Source organism: Spea bombifrons, chromosome 1 (genome assembly GCF_027358695.1).
Source record: "Spea bombifrons isolate aSpeBom1 chromosome 1, aSpeBom1.2.pri, whole genome shotgun sequence".
NCBI classification, from domain to species: Eukaryota; Metazoa; Chordata; class Amphibia; order Anura; family Pelobatidae; genus Spea; species Spea bombifrons.
The window spans coordinates 32287492-32310645 of NC_071087.1; the positions used below are offsets into that span (position 1 = coordinate 32287492).

Consider the following 23154-nt stretch of genomic DNA (forward strand, 5'->3'; position numbering starts at 1 on the left):
GAAGAGGAATCCCAGGAGATGGAGTCAGCTGGGTTTCCATCCCACTTGGTTTAGTCGTTATGGAGATCATTGTGATTCCCCCTCCTCCCTCATTTAATTTAGCCCTCACTTTTTTTTTTGTAGAGTGAATGGCTTACACTCCGAGGGCTTTACAGCAACATGTAAGAGGGTGAAATAAACAGATGGACTGACAGCTTAGGTGACGTCTCCAGCATAGGCTGGGAGGTCTCTGGGATGGAATAACTGGGAGAGTAGGCGTGGGTTTAGCCTGGCTCGGGGACTGAAGATAAAACATGCATAGGAGTTGAGAGCGGGCGCTGTCCACTTAGCTGCTGGTGCTGAACTCTGGACCCAAGCCAGCTGCATCTCCTGCCCTCTGCTCAAGGAGAAGGAACACAATCCGGGATCTATTCGACACGCTGCTGGACTCATTCTTCTTGTTTTAGGCAGCAGAACTTGCAGCAAAGACAACACATGGGTTTGGATATGCTTTTATCACTTGCACTTACGGATCTTATGCATTTCTGTTAAATCGCTGTGGATTTGATGAGCAGATCGCTGTCCCTGGATATAATTCTGAATTATTTACATTTCCCAGGACTTTCTGCGATACCAAGGTGAGATATAACTGTTATGACAATGAATTATTATTATTATTTTTATTATTATTATTACTGTTTTTGTTATTATTCGTATTAGAGAAACATTGTGGCTGAGGTTGATCGCAACTGATTTAAAGGGCACACTTATGTTTACACCAGGCTCTGCATGCTTGCACTGAGATCGGTGTTTTGGAAGGGAATACAATTGCATTGGGTGTTTTTGTGGCAGACAAATAAGCAATTTATGTCACAAGAGCACAGACCTCATTCTGTTAAATACTTGCAAGTATTTTAGCAACTTTTAAAGAAACATGAAGTTGCCTACAGCATATATTGATCAGTGTTGCTGATGATATGAGTTTAATGATCATAAAGGTAGGAAAAGAAACTCAGCTAATTCTCCATCCTGATGCCACATGCAGGCATTGGAATATACACATCACATGAGTCTGCCATAATGTGAACAGTATTTTGTATGTAAGAACACAGACATGTTTAGCACAGAAGTACAGCTTCCGTATAACCAATTAATATAAATAAAAAAAAATACTATATATAATGTTAACACAATGTTGAGGTAGGTGCTAAAGTTCACACATATCTGTCTACAGTTAAATCTATTAGTGTTTAGCCTAACTTATGCAGGGAGATGGTGATCTGCTTTATTTTAGGGTTGCCCCTTTCTGGTGATTCTGTGTTAGAGTAAATTCTGTTTAAAATGCAGCCTGGAAGCATTTGGTTCCCTTGGAAGATTAGCACTAATCGTATTGATCTTAAAGAAAGAAGGGCACGTGATAAACTCTTTTGTACCCTAAGTTAGAGCTGATTGATGACACTGATTAAAACTCCCTTCAGAGCCCCTGCCTTAATTACACATTTTCTTAGGTTTTTTTTTTCCCTGCTATTTTTGATGTTGATAAAAGACAAACTTACATTACTAATAAAAATTGTTATTATCATCATTGGGTCCGGTGTTTACATATTCTGTAACATTCTACAGGTATTAATGCAAGAGACACATTGGAAGAGAGACACACAGGTTATGAAAAGCCCTTCTAGAAGTAGTGGGAGCCGTGGAGGGAAGGCAATCAGAACAGTAGAGATTGCTATAACAGATCTCTGTTGTTCAGAGAGATCACATTCTGATAATGCAATGGGCTTGCTTATGTGTTCAGTTGTTGGAGGGGCCAGTAATTGTTTCCTGAACTGGATAGGAGTCACCCATTTTGATTACTGAGTGAACTGGTGATCTATATACATTAAACAGAGTCATAGATGGTGATAATAATGTGTCAAATATGACTTGATTGGAAAAGATGTTATAGAGAAATTATTGGTACTCTGTCTCTCTCTGGCAGTTGCATTTTACATGCACAGTTGCATACTCTTTGGCCATAATGCACATATCACGGAGTAATATTGATGCTGTGTAAACTTTCTTTTGCTGAAAATGGATCTGCAAAAACAGTTGTTCCAATCTTATAATACAATTTGTATTCGCTTTTAGTTGTTGTATATCTTAAATACTAAATAATGAAAGCATGTTTATGTGTACCTTCTTTGGTTGTTTTTGATCTAATAGTAATATTGGCAGAAATAATGCGTTCATTTGCAATATGGCAAATACAATAATCATGTCAGAATTTGTTTGTATCGCTAACAGTGTATTTGCCTCAGCCCTTAGGTGAAACTCCATTCCCTAATTTTGTGTATTTTTTATGTCATACTCCATGGAACTTTACAGTATGCAAATCAGTGTATGCCTTGATATCAATGGAGGCTTAAGTAGAAGGTTTCTTTACTACCTTTTTGGAATTGCATGCCATAATCAAATAAAGCGTGTTTCTTTTTCTATCTATATCTTCTGCATTAATAGAACATTTGCATTTTTGTCCCACTGGGGTTTTACAGTCCCATGAAAACAGTTGTCTGTATCTCATGGTTATCTACATTGCATATAGTGTGTTATATATTGCATGGATTACATTACAGAGAAATGTTCTAACTTAAGGATAATAAGCAGTCAAAGTGGGTTTTAAGCAGTCTAAAAATAATATCACAAGGCCAAGGATTGAAAGTTTCTATGAAAAAAATGCGCAGACTAGATAGGCTAAATGGTTCTTATTGGATGTCAAATCTGCATGTGGGCACCGCGCAACTAATTTGTTCCCCAAATGAAAAATATCCCGTCTCCCCGATTTTTGTTCGAACCGAATGGACAGGGAGCAAAATTTGTTGCAGGAAAACAAAGGGGCCAAAATGTTTACCTTTAAATTAATGACTGTTGGGCAGACGGGGGTTGCGCACATTTCGAGAATATGTCTGTAAGAAAAACAAAACATTAAATATTTTTTAAGACTTTTAGGCACCCCCTGCATTTGGCCAGCAGCTGCAGAGATCATCTGTGCACCAAATGAAGACTCTGAGGCTGAAGTATAGTCTGTTAAGCTGTCCTCTGCTTCCTCTTTCAGCTAGCATTGAGCTTGCTGGGTCATATAATATGACCTGATTACAAAATACTTTGATACCTTACAGTATGCAAAAAATATTTGTATTTTGGATGAAATAGATTGACATACTGAATTGATTAGGTCCACCCTTGACAGCCTAACTTGTAGATCTTTAGATGGCTGTTTGTTATTGTATTCAGACTACTTACCAGCTTTTACCAGTACTGTAAAACCCCCATTATCGTCATACAAAACACCATATCCCATCTTCCTCACCCATACAGTAAAAGTGTGTGGTTATCGAATGTGTTTTGTTATACTATTATTCACATGATCCATAGAATGTTATTATGTTAACAGCTACTTGGCTGCAGGCTCCCCAGCTCTGTATTTTGTGTTTTGATTCAGTAACACAACAAATAAAGAGATATCTAAGTCATTAACACCTGTTACAAAGGTCTGATAAGCAAAACAAGTCACACAGGTCAGTAGAACAGAATAGTTTTATGATGGGTTTGTATGTATTAGATTGGACTTAACTCTAATATTAATGCATATGATGATGCATATGATGAAAACCTTAGGAACAGACCAGCAGCAAGGTTCTGGAGGAGTGTTTTTGTACAACAAGCTTACATTTACGCACCTGTGTGTGAAAGTCGAATGTAAAATCTTTATATTCAGAGTACATTACATTTCATTCCAAGCGTTATCAGCCTGGAGACATTTTCATTAAATCTATCGATTTCCTATAATACATATACCTAGATTAACATTGAACATGTCTGAAAGCACTACTCAACTACAAACTACTAAAATACCTGACTACAAAAAACCTGAGTTTATTGGTTATTGGGCTTAATTCTTCAGTATCTGTGTTAATACATATGATGACTGGTGAAAAAATTCATTGTTATGTGTGATGTGTATGAAGGCATGTCATTTGGTTGTAAATACTGTATGCATTAGTTTGGCTGAGAGTTATCAGCGGCTGTTTGTCAATGTGTTGAGGATTGCTACTAATGGTCAGTTAGCTCATAAACTGCCTCAACAAACACTTTGGGGGAAGTGCCTAACGAGTGCATGTACGTGCACTAAAAGCACTTCTATTAAGTTCAATGAGAGTGCTTTCTTGTCACACCCAATCAGTGGTGTGAAACATCAGACTATGGAGTCGGGAGCTGCATATATGCACAGATCAGCCATTACATTATGACCACATGCCTAATATTATATAGGTCCCCATTTTGGTGCCAAAACAGCACTGAAATGTCAGGGCATGTACTCCACTAGACCTCTGAAGGTGTGCTGTGGTATCTGCACCAAGACATTAGCAGCAGATCCTTTAAGTCCTATAAGTTGCGAGGTGGGGCACCATGGATGCATCCTGGTGCCATGTCTTCTCCAGGTAAGAAGAAAATGTGATTCAGCAGACCAGGCCACCTTCTACCATTGCTCCCTGATCCAGTTCATATGCTCACGTGCCCATTGTAGGCGCTTTCAGCAGTAGACAGGGGACAGAATGGGCACCCTGACTGGTCTGCGAAAACTACGCAGCCCCAGCCTTAACCCCCATGTGCATCAATGAGCCTTGGCTGCCCATGACCCTTTTGACAGGCTTTTCCTTCCTTGAACCACTTTTGAAAAGTATTGACTAGAGATGTAAAATTTCTGGAAATGTTGAAGCCATGGAAAAAAAAACAGGAAAAAAGTGGAGTAGTTTTACAAATCTAAACTTATTTTTATGCACTGGGAACAGTAAGTATCATCCTTGAAATAATATTCAGCAAATAATGAACTAAATTTGCTTTTAAAACTTTATTTTTAAGAACATTTCAACTATACATGCGAACAGGTAAACCCCCCTTTTCCTTAAATGCAACAAAATAAATGAAGAAAACAACACAAAAAACTAAAGATCTCCTCTGGGAGAGAGCGATCACAATCGTCCAATCAGATTTGTACCTTAGCAAATGAAAAAGTTAAGTAACTGGCATTATTTGTGACAGTTGGATTTGGACACATTGTATCTTTCATAAAGGTCTTCATGTAGAAGTAGCTTTAATGCCATGCCATAAACATATTATTTATTATTCTAAAAGATGATATTCCACACCTCACCTGTTGCCTGTAAGTCAAATTGTTATGTTACATACTACTTGTTGTGTCCTGTCCACCCATTGTACAGCGCTATGGAATTTGATGGCGCTATATAAAAAATAATAATAATACAGAGGCCCTTTATCAGCAATCATCACTCCTGTGTTCTAAAGTTTAGGTTTTAAAGGCAAATTGATCACTAGAAAACCCTTTAGCAATTATGTTATCACAGCTAGAAATGTCCTTGTTTTCCTTGAAAATAGCTTAGGTACCCAAAACTTTAACTACTTACACATCAGTGCAAGAACAACTGTAGCATCATTATGATAATAATATATAGGGTTTAAAATACATAAATAAAGGATTTATTCGTCTTGTATCAGTTTAAGTTTGTATCAATGAGATCTGGAATCTTGACCCAATTTTTTAGCTAGTTTAGCTTAATTGAATCGAATTGTTCAATTACTTTGATTTGAATTGACGTCCCAGAGTATTGCTTTGATCTTCTTAGACAAGATGATAGGTAAGAAGATAGCTTCACTATGATGAACTTCAGAGTTGCCTTACCTATGTACCCTGACAATGGAATTATTCATTATTTTTATTAGTTATTATCTTTTTTATTAATCTCATTGAATTGAGTCCAGTGCATCCTCTTTATATAACATGTGCTTTCTTTATTAAACTAATACCGTACCTTATTTGATCACTTAACAGAAAATTGTGGGTTTTAACACTCTCAAATCAGTATTCATTATGAAGGGCCAACACGGGCATGTTTCTGATGTAAGAAGGGCTGAGCTAACTAAGTATAATTAGTATTTCAATGGTGAGGAGAGCTTTAAGAAAAATCACTGACACATCATACAGACCAGTTTCCTGCCGCTAAAACTAACTGGATCAGCCTTGCATAATGAATAGTGAAGTCATGGAGTCAACCCACAACTCTCCTGTCATCTCTTCCTTTAGTGAATACCTCCTTTGTGGCTAACATATTTTAGATAGTAATTTTTTTAACATATTGAGTTAGTGATTACAGTTAATATGTAAAAGATTAAATGTATTTAGCATTTTCTCCCCAAAATGTATTCAACTCTTTCTTCTAACAAAAAAAAAAAAAAAAGCAAACAGTAAGCTGTCAAAAAACTTAAAATTCCCTTAATAAAACCCCACAATTCTTTGGTTAACTCAAATTTTTTAAACTTTTTAGATCAGACAAGGGATTTTTTCATAGGGGGTGGAGGTTCCAAAGAGGGAAATTCCACCAAGGCACCAGCACATAACCCCTCTGTGAGCAAGGATGTTCGGTACTGCTGCTGGTAGGCTTTTGCCTAGTTTGGACTGGTATACCAAGGGTTATCCAACAACTTTTCGGACACACTTTTTCACAAACTAGAGGTTTTGCTTGTAGTATAAAACACAAAATTGGCAAATTTTTATGACGGAGCACTGGCGTGACATTATTTTCCGGTGCTCAGTCATAGAGCAGCTGAGGGTAGCAGCTGAGGTTGCGCGCAGACATCCACCGGCTGCCCCCACTTGACACCAGGGACGATGGAGCACGGGGGACAAGTCTAGGGATGCATTGGTAAATCCGGGAGGCATATAGGGGTATAAGGCATATCAGGAGAGGCAGATGGGCAAGTAGCAGAGTATAAGGCATATCAGGGATGCAGAATGGCATATGTGGGGTATAAGGCATATCTGGGGGCAGAGTGGCATATAGGGGGTATAAGGCATATCAAGGGGGGCAGAGTGGCATATCATGGAGGCAGCATGGCAAATAGTGGGGTATAAGGCATATATGGGAGCAGAGTAGCAAGTCGTGGGGCAGATGTGCATAACTGGCAGGCAGGTTGGCAAATAAAAGGAAATAAAAAAAATGCATTTTTCTCAATCATAGTTATTAAATATGAAAAAATAGTTCACATGTGAATTAATATTTACTAATAACACTTATAGGGTAGTCTTATATTCAGGATTTTTCTTTTTTTCTTTTTTTCTAAATTAATATTCAAATGTTGGTGGGTTGTCTTATAATCAGGGTCATCTTATAATCAAGCAAATATATCGTGTTGGTCATTCATCCCACAATCTATAAAGATTTAAAAAAAAATCAAAAACTTGTTCACTTTTGAGGTGATAAAAATGGCCATACATGTTATTCACTGTAGGGCATAAAAGTTAATCTATATTAGCACAAATGTCCCTTTGGTGTTTAAATTACAGCATGTTAAACACCAATCATTTTTAGTAGATTTGTCATCAAGCGCTCTAGGGCATGTATTGGTCATTGGTACATTACGAGGTGTCTTCTCATGATGTAAAAATATTGATTGTAGATTGTAGAGCCATTCACAAGAGAATCATAAAATACATTCTATACAGGATTGCTTCCATATGCTCTGAACAATATATTTAATGACAGCAAAACCATGGCTTTGACCTATAGATTGCACCACTGGTGTCTAAAACTCATAGATACATGGAATAACTTATGGTGGAAAGTAAAGTGGGGATGTGTCCTACTTACAGCAGACCAATTAATCCTGCTACGGATCAAAACCCAAAATGTAACTTGTACAGTACTTTCTTTAAAACGTTATTTGTTGGAATCTGTTGTGTGTAGTATTTGGGCAAATTTAATGAGCCACCGTTTAATTTTGGAATATGTCTTAATTAAAGCTTTCCAAGAACGTGTATGGTATATTTAGGCATCATTTAATAAGTTAACAGTATTTTAAATGTTTAGTTTTACCACTAAAGGGTTGCCAAGAAGGCACGTGTAATTCATTTTTAAAAGATCTTCAACAATAGCATGTCTTAAAAACAATAAACAGATGTTTCAATGTTAATGTTTGTTCACCTTTACTTTTGTCTAATTCAAAAACAAAATAACATTTGCTTTACAAATTCAGATTCAGTATAGCAGAACAGCTAAATAATCATCTGTATTATGATTTTCTGATTTAATTATTATGTTTCGATACCTAACAATTATTAATGCTTCTTAGATATACAGGCTTTTTTTTATGAACAAATGATTTTCTGGGCTTTGCAAATATATGGAGGGGTATTCACACATGTTAATGGTTAACTTGACTGACCAGTCTCGACTGAGGTTGCATGCTAACCAGGGCTGGATTAGGGATGCGGAGGCAGCCGACAGCTATGATCACATAATGTAGCAAAGGACAATTCCAAGAGGACTTACCTCTTTATGTCTCTAATTTCATAAAGGAGGCAGAGTTGAGCAAGGTCAGGTAATGCTGGGTTTTGTGACCCCACTGCAGTAGCGTGGAACTGCGCACTATGTGTGTGCAAACTGCATTAAAGACAGGCTAAAACAGGGTAAGTGAGCTGTGTGTGTCTGACTTGTTTGGTTTTGTGTGTCTGTATTATGCCCAACACAAGTTTGATTAAATACCTGCTTATTACTTCTCAGCTTTTTTCAGCTTCTGTAGCCCAATATTACCACAGTATCTCAACGTACCCCAAAATAAACTACTCCCACTTGATGACATCACTCATGCAAAGATAATACTTTTAGGTGACTCCCTACAACTGGTTTGTCATTCCAAACACCACCAAGTCTGTCTGGGTATATGTGTGTGTCTGGGTTTGTGTGTGGGTCTGTGTGTGTCTGTCTGGATTTGTGTGGGTATGTATTTGTCTAGTTATGTTAGTGTGTGTGCCTGGGTAACAGTGTGTGGGTATGTGCATGTCTGGTTGTGTTACCATGAGTGTGTGTCTGGTTTTGTTAGTGTGTGTGGGTATGTAAGTGTTTATGTATGTATGTGTCTGGGTATGTTAGTATTTGTGTGTGTCTAGGTATGTTAGTGTGCATGTGTATGTTTGTTTGGGTATGTTGGTATGTTGGATACTGAAAGTACCCAGCTAGTGGGTAAATGCACTAGAAACCATTGTGGTATTATATGGAATTGAAATTAAAATCAAATTCTTAAAATCTGAGAAGACCATTAGGCAATTATCCAATGCCCCTTGCCAGTCCTGCAGGTTAAGTGATTGAAAATGCATACATTTCACTGAATTAAAAGAGTTCTGTGTGAAGGACTGGGGCAAAATTGCTTCATAACACTGTGAGATACGGATGAATTAGTGTTTTTCTGCAAGTAGTGCTGTTAATGGTGGCATTACCAGTCTGTGATATTTTTTCATACAACGTGTGTTGCTGGGAGGTATTTTTTCAGAAAACTGTGTTGTTAGTATTTTTAGTATGTTTTTGTCATATAAAGTATGCCTTCCGAGAAGTATTTAGCCTTTTATAATAACTACAAAAAATGAATTGCACTACAAAACACCTTTTATAAAGGGATGGTTAACAATCAGGAAAAAGAATATTTGTGCAAATATTTAAGCTTTGCATCTTTATTGGGAATGTTTCCACTGTAGTAAAATAGTTTCCATGTTGTAAGGTTTGTTTGAAGTTCATTGTTAAACACTAGTTATTTTTACTAAATACAAAGTAGTATTAGTCCACCATGGAAATAATCCCATTGTGCTTTTGACTTCAGTATTTGGCTACAAGTTTGGGCTGATTTAGTGAATGCTTAATTGGTGGATGAACAGTCTGAAATGTCTAGGGCATAGGTTCCACTTGCAGAAGTACCTTAATATTTGATGATGTCATAGCCAAAGATTAGACCTTAAGATGGTTGAGAATTCCAAGTAAAATATTCTATTCAGTATAAACTCCTGTTCCCTGTGCCTTAGAAGATGTGGAAAGCTGGTTCAACCCAAAATGATTACACTGTAATTGTAAATGTTGTTTGTAAGTTTTGACTCATGAGGTAAATACTTACCAATAAATATCTGTATGTTTCTTTCCAATTATCTTTCGAACTACATGACAAAATAATCTTAAAACCAACAACTACGAGGAACCAAATGATAAAATACATTTGTTTAAATAGGATAGATTTTGTTTTGATAAAAATAATAGCACTAAATGGTCGTATGTGACAAATGTTTATTCAAGCTGATACAATCAATGATTTCCTCAAAATACAATTTTGCTATTTTACTTTTGCATGAAAAAATATGATAATATCAGGTTACATTGCTTGTTTCACTAAGGACGTTTCAAGACCCGATAGGCTATAGCTTGCTAATTCCATTGAGTATATGAAAGCACAGAGGATTTATTAAGCACGTTACTGCCCATTATCCCAACCAGATCCAATTCAAACCCTGTTAACTTTTGAAGTAATAGGAAATATGGTATTTTAACATAGATGCACTGCAACTGTTAACTAACAAACAGAAAACATCAACAGCAACTTTCTATTCACTGAACCTTTTGTTTTACATTCATGTTAAGTTGTATTTAATTAAAGTAGTTTAAAATACAATAGTATGTTTTGTAGCCTGGTGCATTGAAGTATCACGATAAAAGCAAATACCAATTAAAAGATAAATTGTGTGATAATTCTAGCTGAATACGATGTGAGTTTAATGTGAGTTACATTGTATTTACTTATGTTTCAGAATGTGTACTATGTTTTTAGTTTTTTATTAAAGTTATCAGTATCTAAAGGAAATGCTGGGACACTCGTTCTTTGGTCTGCCTAACTTCGTTCCTATATGCACCGTTTATTTTTAGGCAACTTTCGGTTCCTATTCTATGGAAAATGCATCAGCCTGGCGTCCACTGTAATAGAAAAATCTAGAATGTTGAAAAGTAACAATCATTGTCATATCCCTGATCATATGTCATGGAAACTGAACAGATTCAGCTACTATTGGTTCACATAGGTAGATTACTACAGTACCAGATTAATAGTACAGAAAGTAGATGATAGGCAATTATATTTTTCAACTCTATAATGATTCCAATAATTCTATATGTAACTTCTTGTTTTGTAAGTAAATTCATCTTAATTTGTTCCTTATTTCGTATTTTTTCTAGAAATTTGGCTTTTTAGCAAGTACAATATACAGTGCCTTTAAACAAAGTATTTAATCTTTTGTGATTTACAATATAAAAATTCTCCATTAGACTGAATTCAGAAGCATTGCATTTCACTAGCTTGTAAACCTAGAATATTTTCTCAGTGTTTGCCTTTTCTTAGTGTTTGTTTTAGATTTTAGTGTGATGTGCACATTACACTAGAATCTTTATTGCATCTAATAAAAAAAAATCAGTAAACAAATAGAAGAATATTTAGATAAAGGATAAAGGTCTAGCCAAAATCCCGCCTAAAATGTTTTGTTCAGTTTTTACAGAAGAAGGTAAAGGGAAGGGACCCCAGTTAGAAAGGAGAAACATTTAAAGCATGTGTGTTTACAGAGGAAGATGTTTTACTTGAACTCTCCAAAGTAAAAAAAAGACATCCATGGGACCCGATTTGATACACCCAAAATTCTTAAAGAGTTTTAGGATGTTGTGACAGAACTGAAAACAGACATATTTAACCAGTCACTATTTGACAGAAATAGTTCCAAATGATTGGCAGGTGGCAATTGTAGTACCTCTTCACAAAAAAAGGTAACAGGGAAGACTCTGTCAACTACAGACCCGTAAGTTTTATATCAGTAGTTGGGAAATTAGTGGAAACCATGCTAAAGGAAAGGATTGTTAACTATTTGGACATAAATGGTTAACAAGAACAGAAACTGCACAGGTTTACTGCAGGGAGTTCTTGTCAAACTAACTTTATTTGTGACTGGGTCACTTATACGAGACTGTATAAATACATTTCAGTGTTTGGATGTTAAAAAAGTTGAATGATTGAGTGACAGGAGACAGAATGTAATAGTTAATTGTATATATATATATATATATATATATATATATATATATTCAGTGGAAGGTCTTGATAATATATAGGGGTACATTAGGGATCATTATTGGGGACCATACTTTTTAATATTATATTTTTATCAGAAAAATTACCAAAGGTATGTATTTTTGCAGATGAAACAAAGGTCTGCAACAGGATAGACATTCTTGTATGGAACAAGCAAAATAAATTATTTTTAAATTAGAAAAATGGTCAGGAGTGTGGCAGGTGCAGCTTAATGTTATTAAATGTAAAATGATGCAATTGAGTCGTAAAAAACCTGAAGAAGAATCGGGGGACCTGGTCTGTCAGTGATAAAAGAAGAGGAGGGAGTTACATCAGTACTTTCAGGAGGAATGGGCAAAGATTCCAACTAAGTACTGTGAAAAGTTTGCGGAATGCCACTAAATACAAAGTGTATGGAAACTTTTGACCCACTGGAATTCTAATTCTGTCACTTAAAGCTAAAAGAATTCTGTCTGTGATCGATTGTTTTAAATAAGCACAGAGTAGATGCCTTAATTGACTTACCAAACAAAATGCATGGTTACATGAAATGTGTGGCGTTTGAATGTTTTAGGCATAGGTGAATGTAAACTTTCAGCCTCAACTGTATATGGAATCCCCTATGTAAAATGTAAACCATTTATTTGATTGCCACCTCTTAAACAAACTACAACAAAACTCTATAAATTGGTCACCCAAAAGGAAAAATGTATCTCAACTCATGCGCTCAAAGGGGTAATCTCAGTAGAAAATAATACAGAATAATGTGGCCAAAGCCAGACTCTAATGAGCACTGACCTACTGGTAAATCCCCTTGTGTGCTTGACAGCCATTCTAAGCCTGTTGCTGGCCCATTCAATTTGCTTTCCAAGCTAGTTTGCCTTTGTGCTAGATGGGAGCTGACATTGTTCTGCCACTCTGCATATAAGGAGAAAGCATTGGGAGCACACAAATCCACTCCTAATACTTCTCAGCATATTCACAGTTAACCTGACGTCAGTGCTCTTTTAAATTGTGTTCGGTTAGTTGTATTATGCCTTATTTTTGTGTAACTGCAAAATTTGTATTCTTCAAGTGTATGCGTCTTGTGTTTGCAATTAGTAATTGGAAGACTTGTATGTGTTTCCATGGCACTTCTGTTAATTTGCTTCACAAGGGAATAGGGAATTATTAGAAAATAAAGCTTGGTGATGATCTATTAGAATTAAAGTGGTTCATTAAAAAAAGCAAAATGATACTCTTGTTTTCATGTTCAACGAGATAAACATAACATAAAATGATCTACATGTAGTTAACAGTAAACATATAAATAGGTGCAGTGTGTGAGTGGCTTGCCATATACGGTGGATATAAAAAGTCTACACACCCCTGTTAAAATGCCAGGTCCTTGTGATGTTAAAGAATGAGACAATGATAAATCATGTCAGAACTTTTTGTCCACCTTTAATGTGACCTATAACGTGAACAATTCAATTGCAAAACAAATGGAAATCTTTGAGGGGGGGGATAAAAAAAATAACTCACTCACAATAACCTGGTTGTATAAGTGTGCACACCCTCTTATAACTGGGGCTGTGACTGTGTTCAGAATTAACCAATCACATTCAAACTCATGTTAAGTTGAAGTCATTACACACCTGCCATCATTTACAGTGACTCTGATTAATCACAAATAAAGTTCAGCTGTTCTAGTAGGATTTACCTGACATTTGCTTAGTTGCATCTCAGAGCAAAAGCCATGCTCCGCAGAGAGCTTCCAAAGCATCAGAGGGATCTCATTGTTGAAAGATATCTGTCAGAAGATAAAATAATTTCCAAAACATTAGATATACAATGGAACACAGTGAAGACAGTTATCAAGTGGAGAAAATATGGCACAATTGAGACATTACCAAGAACTGGACATCCCTCCAAAATTGATGAAAAGACGAGAAGAAAACTGATCAGGGAGGCTCAATAGAGGCCTACTGCAACATTAAAGGAATTGCAGGAATTTCTGGCAAGTACTGGCTGTGTGCTACATGTGACAACAATCTCCCGTATTCTTCATATGAATGGGCTATGGGGTAGGGTGGCAAGACGGAAGCCTTTTCTTACAAAGAAAAACAGCCAAGCCTGGCTGAAGTTTGCAAAAACAAACATCAAGTCTCTCAAAAACACGTGGGAAAATGTGTTATGGTCTGATGAAACCAAGGTTGAACTTTTTGGCCATAATTCCAGAAGGTATGTTTGGCGCAAAAACAACACTACACATCACCCAAAGAACACCATACCCACAGTGAAGCATAGTGGTGGCAACATCGTGCTTTGGGGCTGTTTTTCTTCAGCTGGAACTGGGGGCCTTAGTCAAGGTGGAGGGAATTATGAACAGTTCCAAATATCAGGCAGTTTTGGCACAAAACCTTCAGGTGTCCGTTAGGAAGCTGAAGAGGAAGTTTACCTTTCAGCACGACAACGACCCAAAGCACACATCCAAATCCACAAAAGCATGGCTTCACCAGAAGGAGATTAACGTTTTGGAATGGCCCAGCCAGAGCCCAGACCTGAATCCAATTGAACATCTGTGAGGTGATCTGAAGAGGGCTGTGCACAGGAGATGTGCTCGCAATCTGACAGATTTGGAGTGCTTTTGCAAAGAAGAGTGGGCAAATATTGCCACGTCAAGATGTGTCATTCTAATAGACTCCTACCCAAAAATACTGATTGCGGTAATAAAATAAAAGGTGCTTCATCAAAGTATTAGTGTAAGGGTGTGCACACTTATGCAACCAGGATATTGTGAGTTTTTATTTTATCCCCCCCCTTAAAGATTTCAGTTAATTTTTCAATTGAATTGTTCACGTTATAGGTCACATTAAAGGTGGACAAAAAGTTCTGACATGATTTATCTTTGTCTCGTTCGTTGACATCACAAGAACCTGGCATTTTAACAGGGGTGTGTAGACTTTTTATATCCACTGTATATGTTTGTTTGTTTTATTTCTTAGCAGAGCTTAGTTTATAACATTGTCTAAATGGTTATTAAATATGAAACATAAAAGTATATAAAATTTGCTTACAGTGGTTGGTTAAAAATGAAATTTGTGTTTAACGCACAGAAGGAATATTTCTTGAAAATAGTCTCACTGATTTTAGTATGCTGCATTATGTAGAGCTAGCGTGGCCCTTCTTGCAGGAGAGACTTACTAGGCTGGCCCTTTGTAATGCATAGTACAGTGGATGAATTTAAATGTTCATCTCTGCTATGATCTCACGGTTTAGTGAATGCATCCCAATGTTGCTTTGGATAACAGTAACTCCCAATAGGTTGCACATTTAAATTTATCCAGAAATACAAAACCTGGTTTACAGTAGGTTTTCATAAGTTTCATATGTCGATAGCCTGTTGCTTGATCAACAAAACTAATGAATCTGATTTTAGGCCAATAAGATAAATTCAATTAAACATATCTAAATTGCATTTGTTGATCCTACTGAGAACTTTTTAATATGTTAAAACAAAATAACAACGTATCACAGTTTGGCTTTTTTCATTTGTAATGTGCCTGAAATGTGTTTGGATTATAATGCAATCAGCGAGCACATATGTCATCATATTCTAAAGAAAGAAAAGCCCCAGGTGCACATGAGCTTAATAATTCTCACTTGGCCTTCTGATTCCCCAAAGACAAGAATGCAGAGTTCAAAACAGCTTTTTTTCTTTGTACTATGTTGACACCTTGACAACTTAATACTTTTTAATGAATGTGAATCTGAAAGTTGCATCATCCTTAAAGGGGAACTGTCACCATCACAGCTTTCAATACAACTAAATGTATTTAAGGAAAATGTATATGTCTTTTTGTTTTTTTTAAATCATTCTTGTTGTTGTCGTACAGATACTTCATTTAAATGTTCACCTTATGGATATCTGTGTCTCAGATCGCTGTGGTATTATCCCCAATTTCTTTGCCCACCCTTAAAAAGGCACTGTGAACCACTTATTAACTTTCAGAAACTTAAAAATAGTATAATAATGATATAATGAGAAGGATAATGATGCACTTCTTAAGAAAAGTTATGATACCTCTCCATATGCATATTTGGTTGGTTTTCAATTCATTATGTATTTATAATTCATTTTAAGATGTACACAGGTTATAATTTGATGTATTTCAGTACTATTTAGCCACGTGACCCGTGATGTACCAAGTATGCCACTTAAAATGGCACAGGATCAGTGACGTACATGGTACATCATGGGTTAAAAATTCTTCCCATGTAGATAAGAGTGTGGGGGGACCTCTGAACTGCTTTTCTGTGCATGTGATCAATGTCAGATGACATAGACAATGCCTCTGTCCTCATGATTTGGTGAAAGAGGGAACTGTTTTTATTTTAACAGTTTTGGGGCTATCTTTTTACATATTTTAATTGGTTTTAGTTAGAGTGGTGAGTAGTCCATTGGTAGGGGATTTGCAAAAAAAAAAAAAAAAAAAAAAAAACTTACAAAACTTAAAATATATTTAAATCAGGGGCATATATGGTGGTTTCCAAATCAGGGCAAATTAATGACTACAGTTACAGTATTTTTGTCCGATTTGGGCCAGCTATGTACAAATCATATTACATTTTTCCCACTTTTTAAGAGTGTATTCATAGAAAAAGAAATCCCTACTTGTCTTCCCAAATTGGGCACACTAATTGAGAAAAACTAAAAATCATAAACAAATTGCTCTGATCCTGTATTATAAAATAGCACTAGGGATTTAAAGGCTAAATCAAACCAAAACAGCACAACCACCAACATTTTACTGCAAAAGGCCGCACTGTGCCCTGCAGAGTGTTTCTATGGAAGACAATCTTCTGGATAACTTTTTCATGGCCTGTCTCATCTGCAAATATAAACCAACTAGGCTATGTGTGCATCATTAGGGTGATGTGCCCTTTTTCATGTCTGTGTTTCTTCTCTCCCTCTTTCTTACCTCCTTCCCTTCCTTTTTGTCTCTCGTCATCCACATTTCTTCTCTCTCTTCCTTCCTGTCTCCATCTTTCTAAGTCTTTCCACCCTTTTTCTCTCTTCCTTTTTTCTTCCCCTTTTTTTTCCTTTCTCTGGTTTTCTTTTTCCTTTCTTTTTTTTCTCATAATCCTCTTTCTTCTCTCACTCCATCTTTCTTCTATTTTCTCCCTTCCTTCATTTTTTCTGTCTTTCTATTTGTATCCCTTTTTGTTATCCTTATTTTCTTCTTTATCCCTTCCATTTTCCTTTTTCTGTTTTCCTCTATTTCTTTCTCTTTCTATCTTTTGATCTTTCTTTCTTCATGTGCACTCTTACAAAAAACAGTGATTACCAAAAAAGTCAAAAAGCAGTGGTTTCTTGAAAAACGTCTCATAGCATTGTTGTTATTTTTTTTATTATAGAAAAGTCATATTGAAGCTTCCAAGGACCAAGTAGGTTATTTGGCTTTACAGGAACCCATGAATACATCCTTTAATACCAATATCATATGACATTTCCTTGCAATTAGGCTCACTGCCAAAATGTATTTTGCATACTTATTTTCTCTTTGTGAATGTCAATATGAAGAAAGAAGCTGAAAAAAATTACATCAAATCCTACTCAGTGATTGAAAAAAAGAATTCTGAACAGCTGCTGAACATTACTATTGAAACAACATAATTTTCTTTTTTTGCCAAAAAACTAAACCTTAGCCATTAAATTATTCAGATCTCCGGTTACTCATAAATCTAGTTGTCCATAGCAAAATGTGATAGTGTAGAGAATAGTGAAAGTGATCACGTGGTACTAGGTGTAACTCAGTATGTGTGTTACTCAAATGCTAAAATGAGAAATAATTTCTATCTCCAGTAATAATAATAATAATAATAATAATAGACATAGTATATATAGACTATAGACACAACATACCAGACCTCACTTGGTCAATGAAAAATATAAGCAAGACCCATATGATATTTGGCCAGGAAAGGGTTGAGTATAAGCAAAACCAAAGGGGACTAGGACATACATGTCTGGGGTTATCTTTGACCATGACTTTCTATCTCCCTATTCTCTACTACCATCCAGTTCTCCATTGCTAAATGAGACATGATCTCTTATTTAATGTATTAAGTTTAAACTAACCTGCAAAGTTTTCGCTGTTTTATGTTTTTCCTTGTTTAACGCTACCACATTGGCTATATTTTACAGCAATGTTGTCAACATTTTATTGGACAGCCTACAGGTTGTTTGAATTCATTGAGGCTTTTAAATGTTACAAACTAATAAATCCTGTCGTTTTGTGGTAGGTTAGCAGGTCACATGTGATTTGCTGTTGGGGACTTTAGTTAAACTGGGCAGGAGGAACAGCTATTATGCATTTGGATTTCTGATGGAACAGAATGTTTCTTAATATATTAGTGAAACCATACTGAGTTAGTCGAATTGACATAAATTTCCTATGACAAGGTCCTTCAACTCTTGCCTGTGTCTGAGGAAAACTGAAATTAGAATGACTATCAACTTGAGCATCTAAGCGTAAGATCATCCGTAAATCAGACATACATAATCGCTACTCTGCACATTCTGAATAATACCAGATACAGTGGATGCTTATCAACTTTTAAAAAAGCAGAGAAAAAAAAAGTACCTTAAAATACACAAAAACGGATAAGCAGAAGCTGGAGGTCGTAGAGAAATCTATTGTCTTATAGCATTGAGAGCCGATTCATAAATCGGTGGAAGGACATATCAAAGCAAACAGATGTTTCATAGGACAACCTGCATTGCAGGTGTTAAATCCTTTGAGAAAACAGGTTTTGCTGAAAGCAGATTTTGTGCATACCCTCACTGATTTCTGTTCACCAACAGATGTTTTCTTAGGACACAAAGAGTCTTTTATATGCATTTATTCATAGAAAAAAAATAGGCTGCCTCTATACCTTTTTCCCAAGCGTATGTTTTAGGGGTCCAATTTAAGAAATGTTCTACAAAAACATGGCTGGACTGGAACCTAAAGCAAAACTGTAACAAGCATTTTAAGTTTAGCAGTCCACAGGTCAAGTGACTGCCCATTTTCAGCAATTAAGCCCATACTTAGCAGCGCAAAAGGAAATAGGGGACATTTGTTTTCTGGCATTTGGTAATTTATAGAGGACAAACGCATTTTTAATTATATGAACATAAAAACCCAAAACACGTGTATGGTTAGTTACATCTTGCTATCCTATTCAGGAGAGGAGAACGCTAAAAAGTATAAAAATTACTAAATAGCTGAATTGTGTATTAACAGGAAGAATGATACAGGAAGAATGATACAGGAAGAATGATTTAGGAAACACAGGAAATAGGGAGAGAAATCAAACATAGCTACAAAGACAAAATGTTTGAGTCGTAATAAATAACAACTTATCTACTTGTGAATCAATTTTAATTAAGAAGAGGTTGGTTTCTTATGTTGTAGCCCAGTTGAGTGTTAATTGGTTGTTTTCAATAAAACTTTAATTATTGCTTCTATCCTGTGGGCTTTACACAAGATCTCAGAGAACTATACAATTTATTGCAGAATCCCTTTTGATTACACCTCTCTTTATTTCATCAGTGACACAAAATTGTGTTTCATAGCCTGATAAATACTGATATTCTCCTTACAGACATATGCAGAATATAGATGGTTTTATTATATACAGTAAAAAGGTAGAGTAGAAGTAATCAGGACTGGTTCCCAAATAGACAAACTATAGACTTGAGCGGTATGCTTTAGGGTGTGAAGTTGGCAAATGGGTACAGTTTAAAGGCACTCTTACACCATAGTTCTACTATACTGTTCTGACATTTTATGTCTTTTTTGAAAGCTCCTTATAGCTTTAACATATTTCCCATCTGAAAGTTCCCAAGAGAGTTGTGGTTCCAACTCCCTGAATTCACTATGCACTATAAAAGGCGATCCCTGGCAAATTTCAATCTTCAATAAGTTTTGTGCTGCCCATAATGCATTGTCCAGTAAGAAGACCTTGAAGATGTTTTATTGATCTTAAATATACCTTGTATGGGGCCATCCAAGCTCTCCTTATAGCAGGCACTCACTGGGTTGGCTCTTCATAATGTAAAGAAAAATCAAAAACTGTCAGAAATGTCAGGACTACATTGCGTAATAAGAGATGTTTGGAAGGTTTGCACCATGATAAGTTTCAGCAGTGCAAATGAAAAAGTCAAGTATACAGGATAGAGTCCCTTCAAGCATGTTAGCAAGTATTGTAAACATATGTTCTAACTTATTTGAATTTCATCCTGCTTTACTTGAACCAAATGTTCGCATCGTTATTGTAAGCCTACCAAGCCTTGCAACATGCTTTTGAATATCATGACTTTTTAGTGATATCACTAAATATCAATGGAACACCAGAAATTATTGATGCCATGAATAAATGTGAACTACAAGCCTTGACAAATGTCATCAAAAGACAGCATTTGCCGTCTTCAAAACTTTCATTTGATTCCATGGTTTTTTGCAACCATATTCTTAGCACATGAATAAATACAGAGATCCTTGAGTGAGGCAATTTCATGGGTCATAGCACCAATAAAATGATATAGACCAAGTAAAATACTCTAAAGAGGAACATTGCAGAAAATAACTAGTAGAAATGTCGGGTAGTTAGAAATATTAAACATACAATGCACTTTAACCATAATAGTTTATTTTATAGTGATGAAATTAAATAAACATTCTTAATTTATGTCTTCTATAGAATTTAGAGGTTCTTGAAATTAAGTGTAATAGGTTGAAAAAGGATTTTCATCTTCAAATGTCTGGTTGGCCAGTGGATGATAGGGCCACATCCTTGTACATACTGACACTCTAGCGTCAGAACGAGTTCTGCCGTTGGATATCCACAGCCCTACACTGCGAGAGTTTATAATTGTAATAAATTAATCCAGCCGGTGGCTGCACTGATGTGATCTGGAGGCAGCTGGCCTAAAAGCGCATGGGCTGCTTAGTAGTCACCAAGTTGGCTAAACATCACTGTTCAATGTTTTATGATATAGAGTAAAAATAAGTTTTTCTGCCAACCTTGCATGATTATAATAAATCTAAAATGTGTCTTTCCTTATCTTGTTTTTGTTTTTCTCAGATGAACATGTCCAATTTTGAGTCAGCTATTTGGGGTTTGATGCTCTTTCTCCTGGTGGTTGAAGGAAGACCATCTAAAGAAGAATATGGCCTTAAACTGTTTCCACCTCTTATAAGGCTACGACATAAGGTAATGAATATACATGCTTGTTTAATCTATCTATCTATCTTAAATGCATTAGAAGTAGTGAAGGTTTACCTAGAAGACTGGAGCATTGTCTGACACTAACACTCACACTTCTGGAGACTGAGGCAGAACCTGGGCTTCCCTCCTTTGATGCACAGTGCACCATCCGAATATGAATTTCCATATTCTGCCAGCTTGCTGCTCCCCAGGGCCGCCATCAGTAGTTTTAGGGCCTCTTACAAAAAATATGGTCTGGCCCCCCTACCCAGATGACCCCCCACTCAGCACCACCAGCCATACTCATCTTTTTTTTTGGGATGCAAATATGGAGCAAACAAGCTGTTTAGAAGGACAGACATCATAGAGGCATTGCGGAAGAGTATCGATGCCTCTACCAGTGAGGGCTAGGGTGACTGCATTTTATTTCTGCATCTCAGGGACACAGTATGGAACTGTTGACATTATACTCCCAGGCATTTATTATTTATGAGACTTGTGCATTGTACATTTCTGACTAATATTTTGTTTGTTTTGTTCATTTTCGGACAACAAATTCCTCTCTGTCCTTCAGTCCTGTCTGTGTCCCCTGCACTCCACCCCCTGCCTTGTATCTGCCCTTATTTGCTCACTTACCTTCTCCAGCCATTTTCTGGTCTCCTCTTAGCACAAGGATAGAACATGCTAACAGGAAAGGTGGAAAAGGGTGTAAGAAGAGGGGAGGCGGGGGGTCAGTATGTGAGAAAGTGCCCTGATGCAGAGAAATAAAATGACAGGGGAAAGGTGAGGGGTGTAATGTACTCAGTGCTTGCAATAGAACCTGCCCCAAATTAGAATATGACATTTGCTTGTCTGTGAAGGTAAATTCTTCCAGCATATGTAAAACAGCCTCCCAGCATAAGGAGTTTTTGCTGCATTTTCTAATACTTAATAAGCAACACCTATTACATTTATTGGATGCATTTTGAACCTTTGTCTGAGAATGCTGCCAAAAACGCTAACCACAGCTTGTTCAAACCTGCCTGACCGATCTTGGCAACCATCCTAGAAAAATAGCGGCTTTTGTATTGCAGCTTTTTTAATGATGCCGGCTTCAAAACCATAAAATACTGGTGGGTGGCCACCTTATAGCTAACAGAAAGTGCCATTGGAACACTAGAGTGATGGTTGCTGATAAACATACCTGGGAACGTCTTCACTCTGGCTACCCCGAGCCTTCCCTTGCGGGACGTGGCCAGGACTGCCCGCTGACGTCGGTGGGCGGTCACTAACAATCTAATGTATGTTTACATCTCTATCTAGACTACATAAAAATACCAAAATGAGATTATATTACAGAAGGACTGCACTTAATATATTTCACAAAAACACTACTGGTACCTAAATAGTATAATGTTTAGTATATTTTTATTATTATTAATCATGCTTTTCTTTAAAATATTTCATTGTGAGCATTAACGAGAAAGAAGACACTTGTCTCTAAAAATAATCCATACAATGCAATTCATAATCCCAAAACTGCAACTTCTGACCTCTGTATAAATCAAATGTTGGTAATGCAGTTTTATTGCTGCTGAGGATACAAAATGTGGATTATGTGTTATATGTCGTGAATGTTACCCATGGCCACAGATACATATCATGATTACCATGGTATATATATATATATATATATATATATATATATATCTATATATAGAAAAATATCAGGCTTTTACAGTTATTGGATTCAACGTAATTAAATAACCATCCCCGGATTGATTGTAATAGAAAGAAATATGATTAAAAAGAAAGATAAAACAGTGATTATTTCCAATATGTATACTGGGCCAATACACCTCTCTTTTTTTACTTTTTTTATTCCATTGCAAACTATTAATAAAGTGATAGATTTATCTGGCATTAAATCCAGCCATAATATTTTCTAAAAATAGAAAATGTAAGTATGGTCATCGG

General features: G+C 36.2%; 1 protein-coding gene across 2 annotated transcripts in view; it reads left to right on the forward strand.

The window, feature by feature from the left end:
- Positions 1–231: 231 nt before the first annotated feature.
- The window catches only part of FSTL5 (follistatin like 5), a 195226-nt gene continuing 172303 nt past the window's right edge, over positions 232–23154 (forward strand). Inside the window, exons 1-2 of one of the 2 annotated variants that reach the window (XM_053460009.1) lie at positions 232–617; positions 21076–21204. In XM_053460009.1, coding sequence (XP_053315984.1) covers positions 21076–21204 — 129 coding nt within the window. In that variant the 5' untranslated portion in view covers positions 232–617. The remainder of the gene's footprint in view (positions 618–21075; positions 21205–23154) is intronic. The other variant, XM_053460017.1, reaches the window with a different exon arrangement.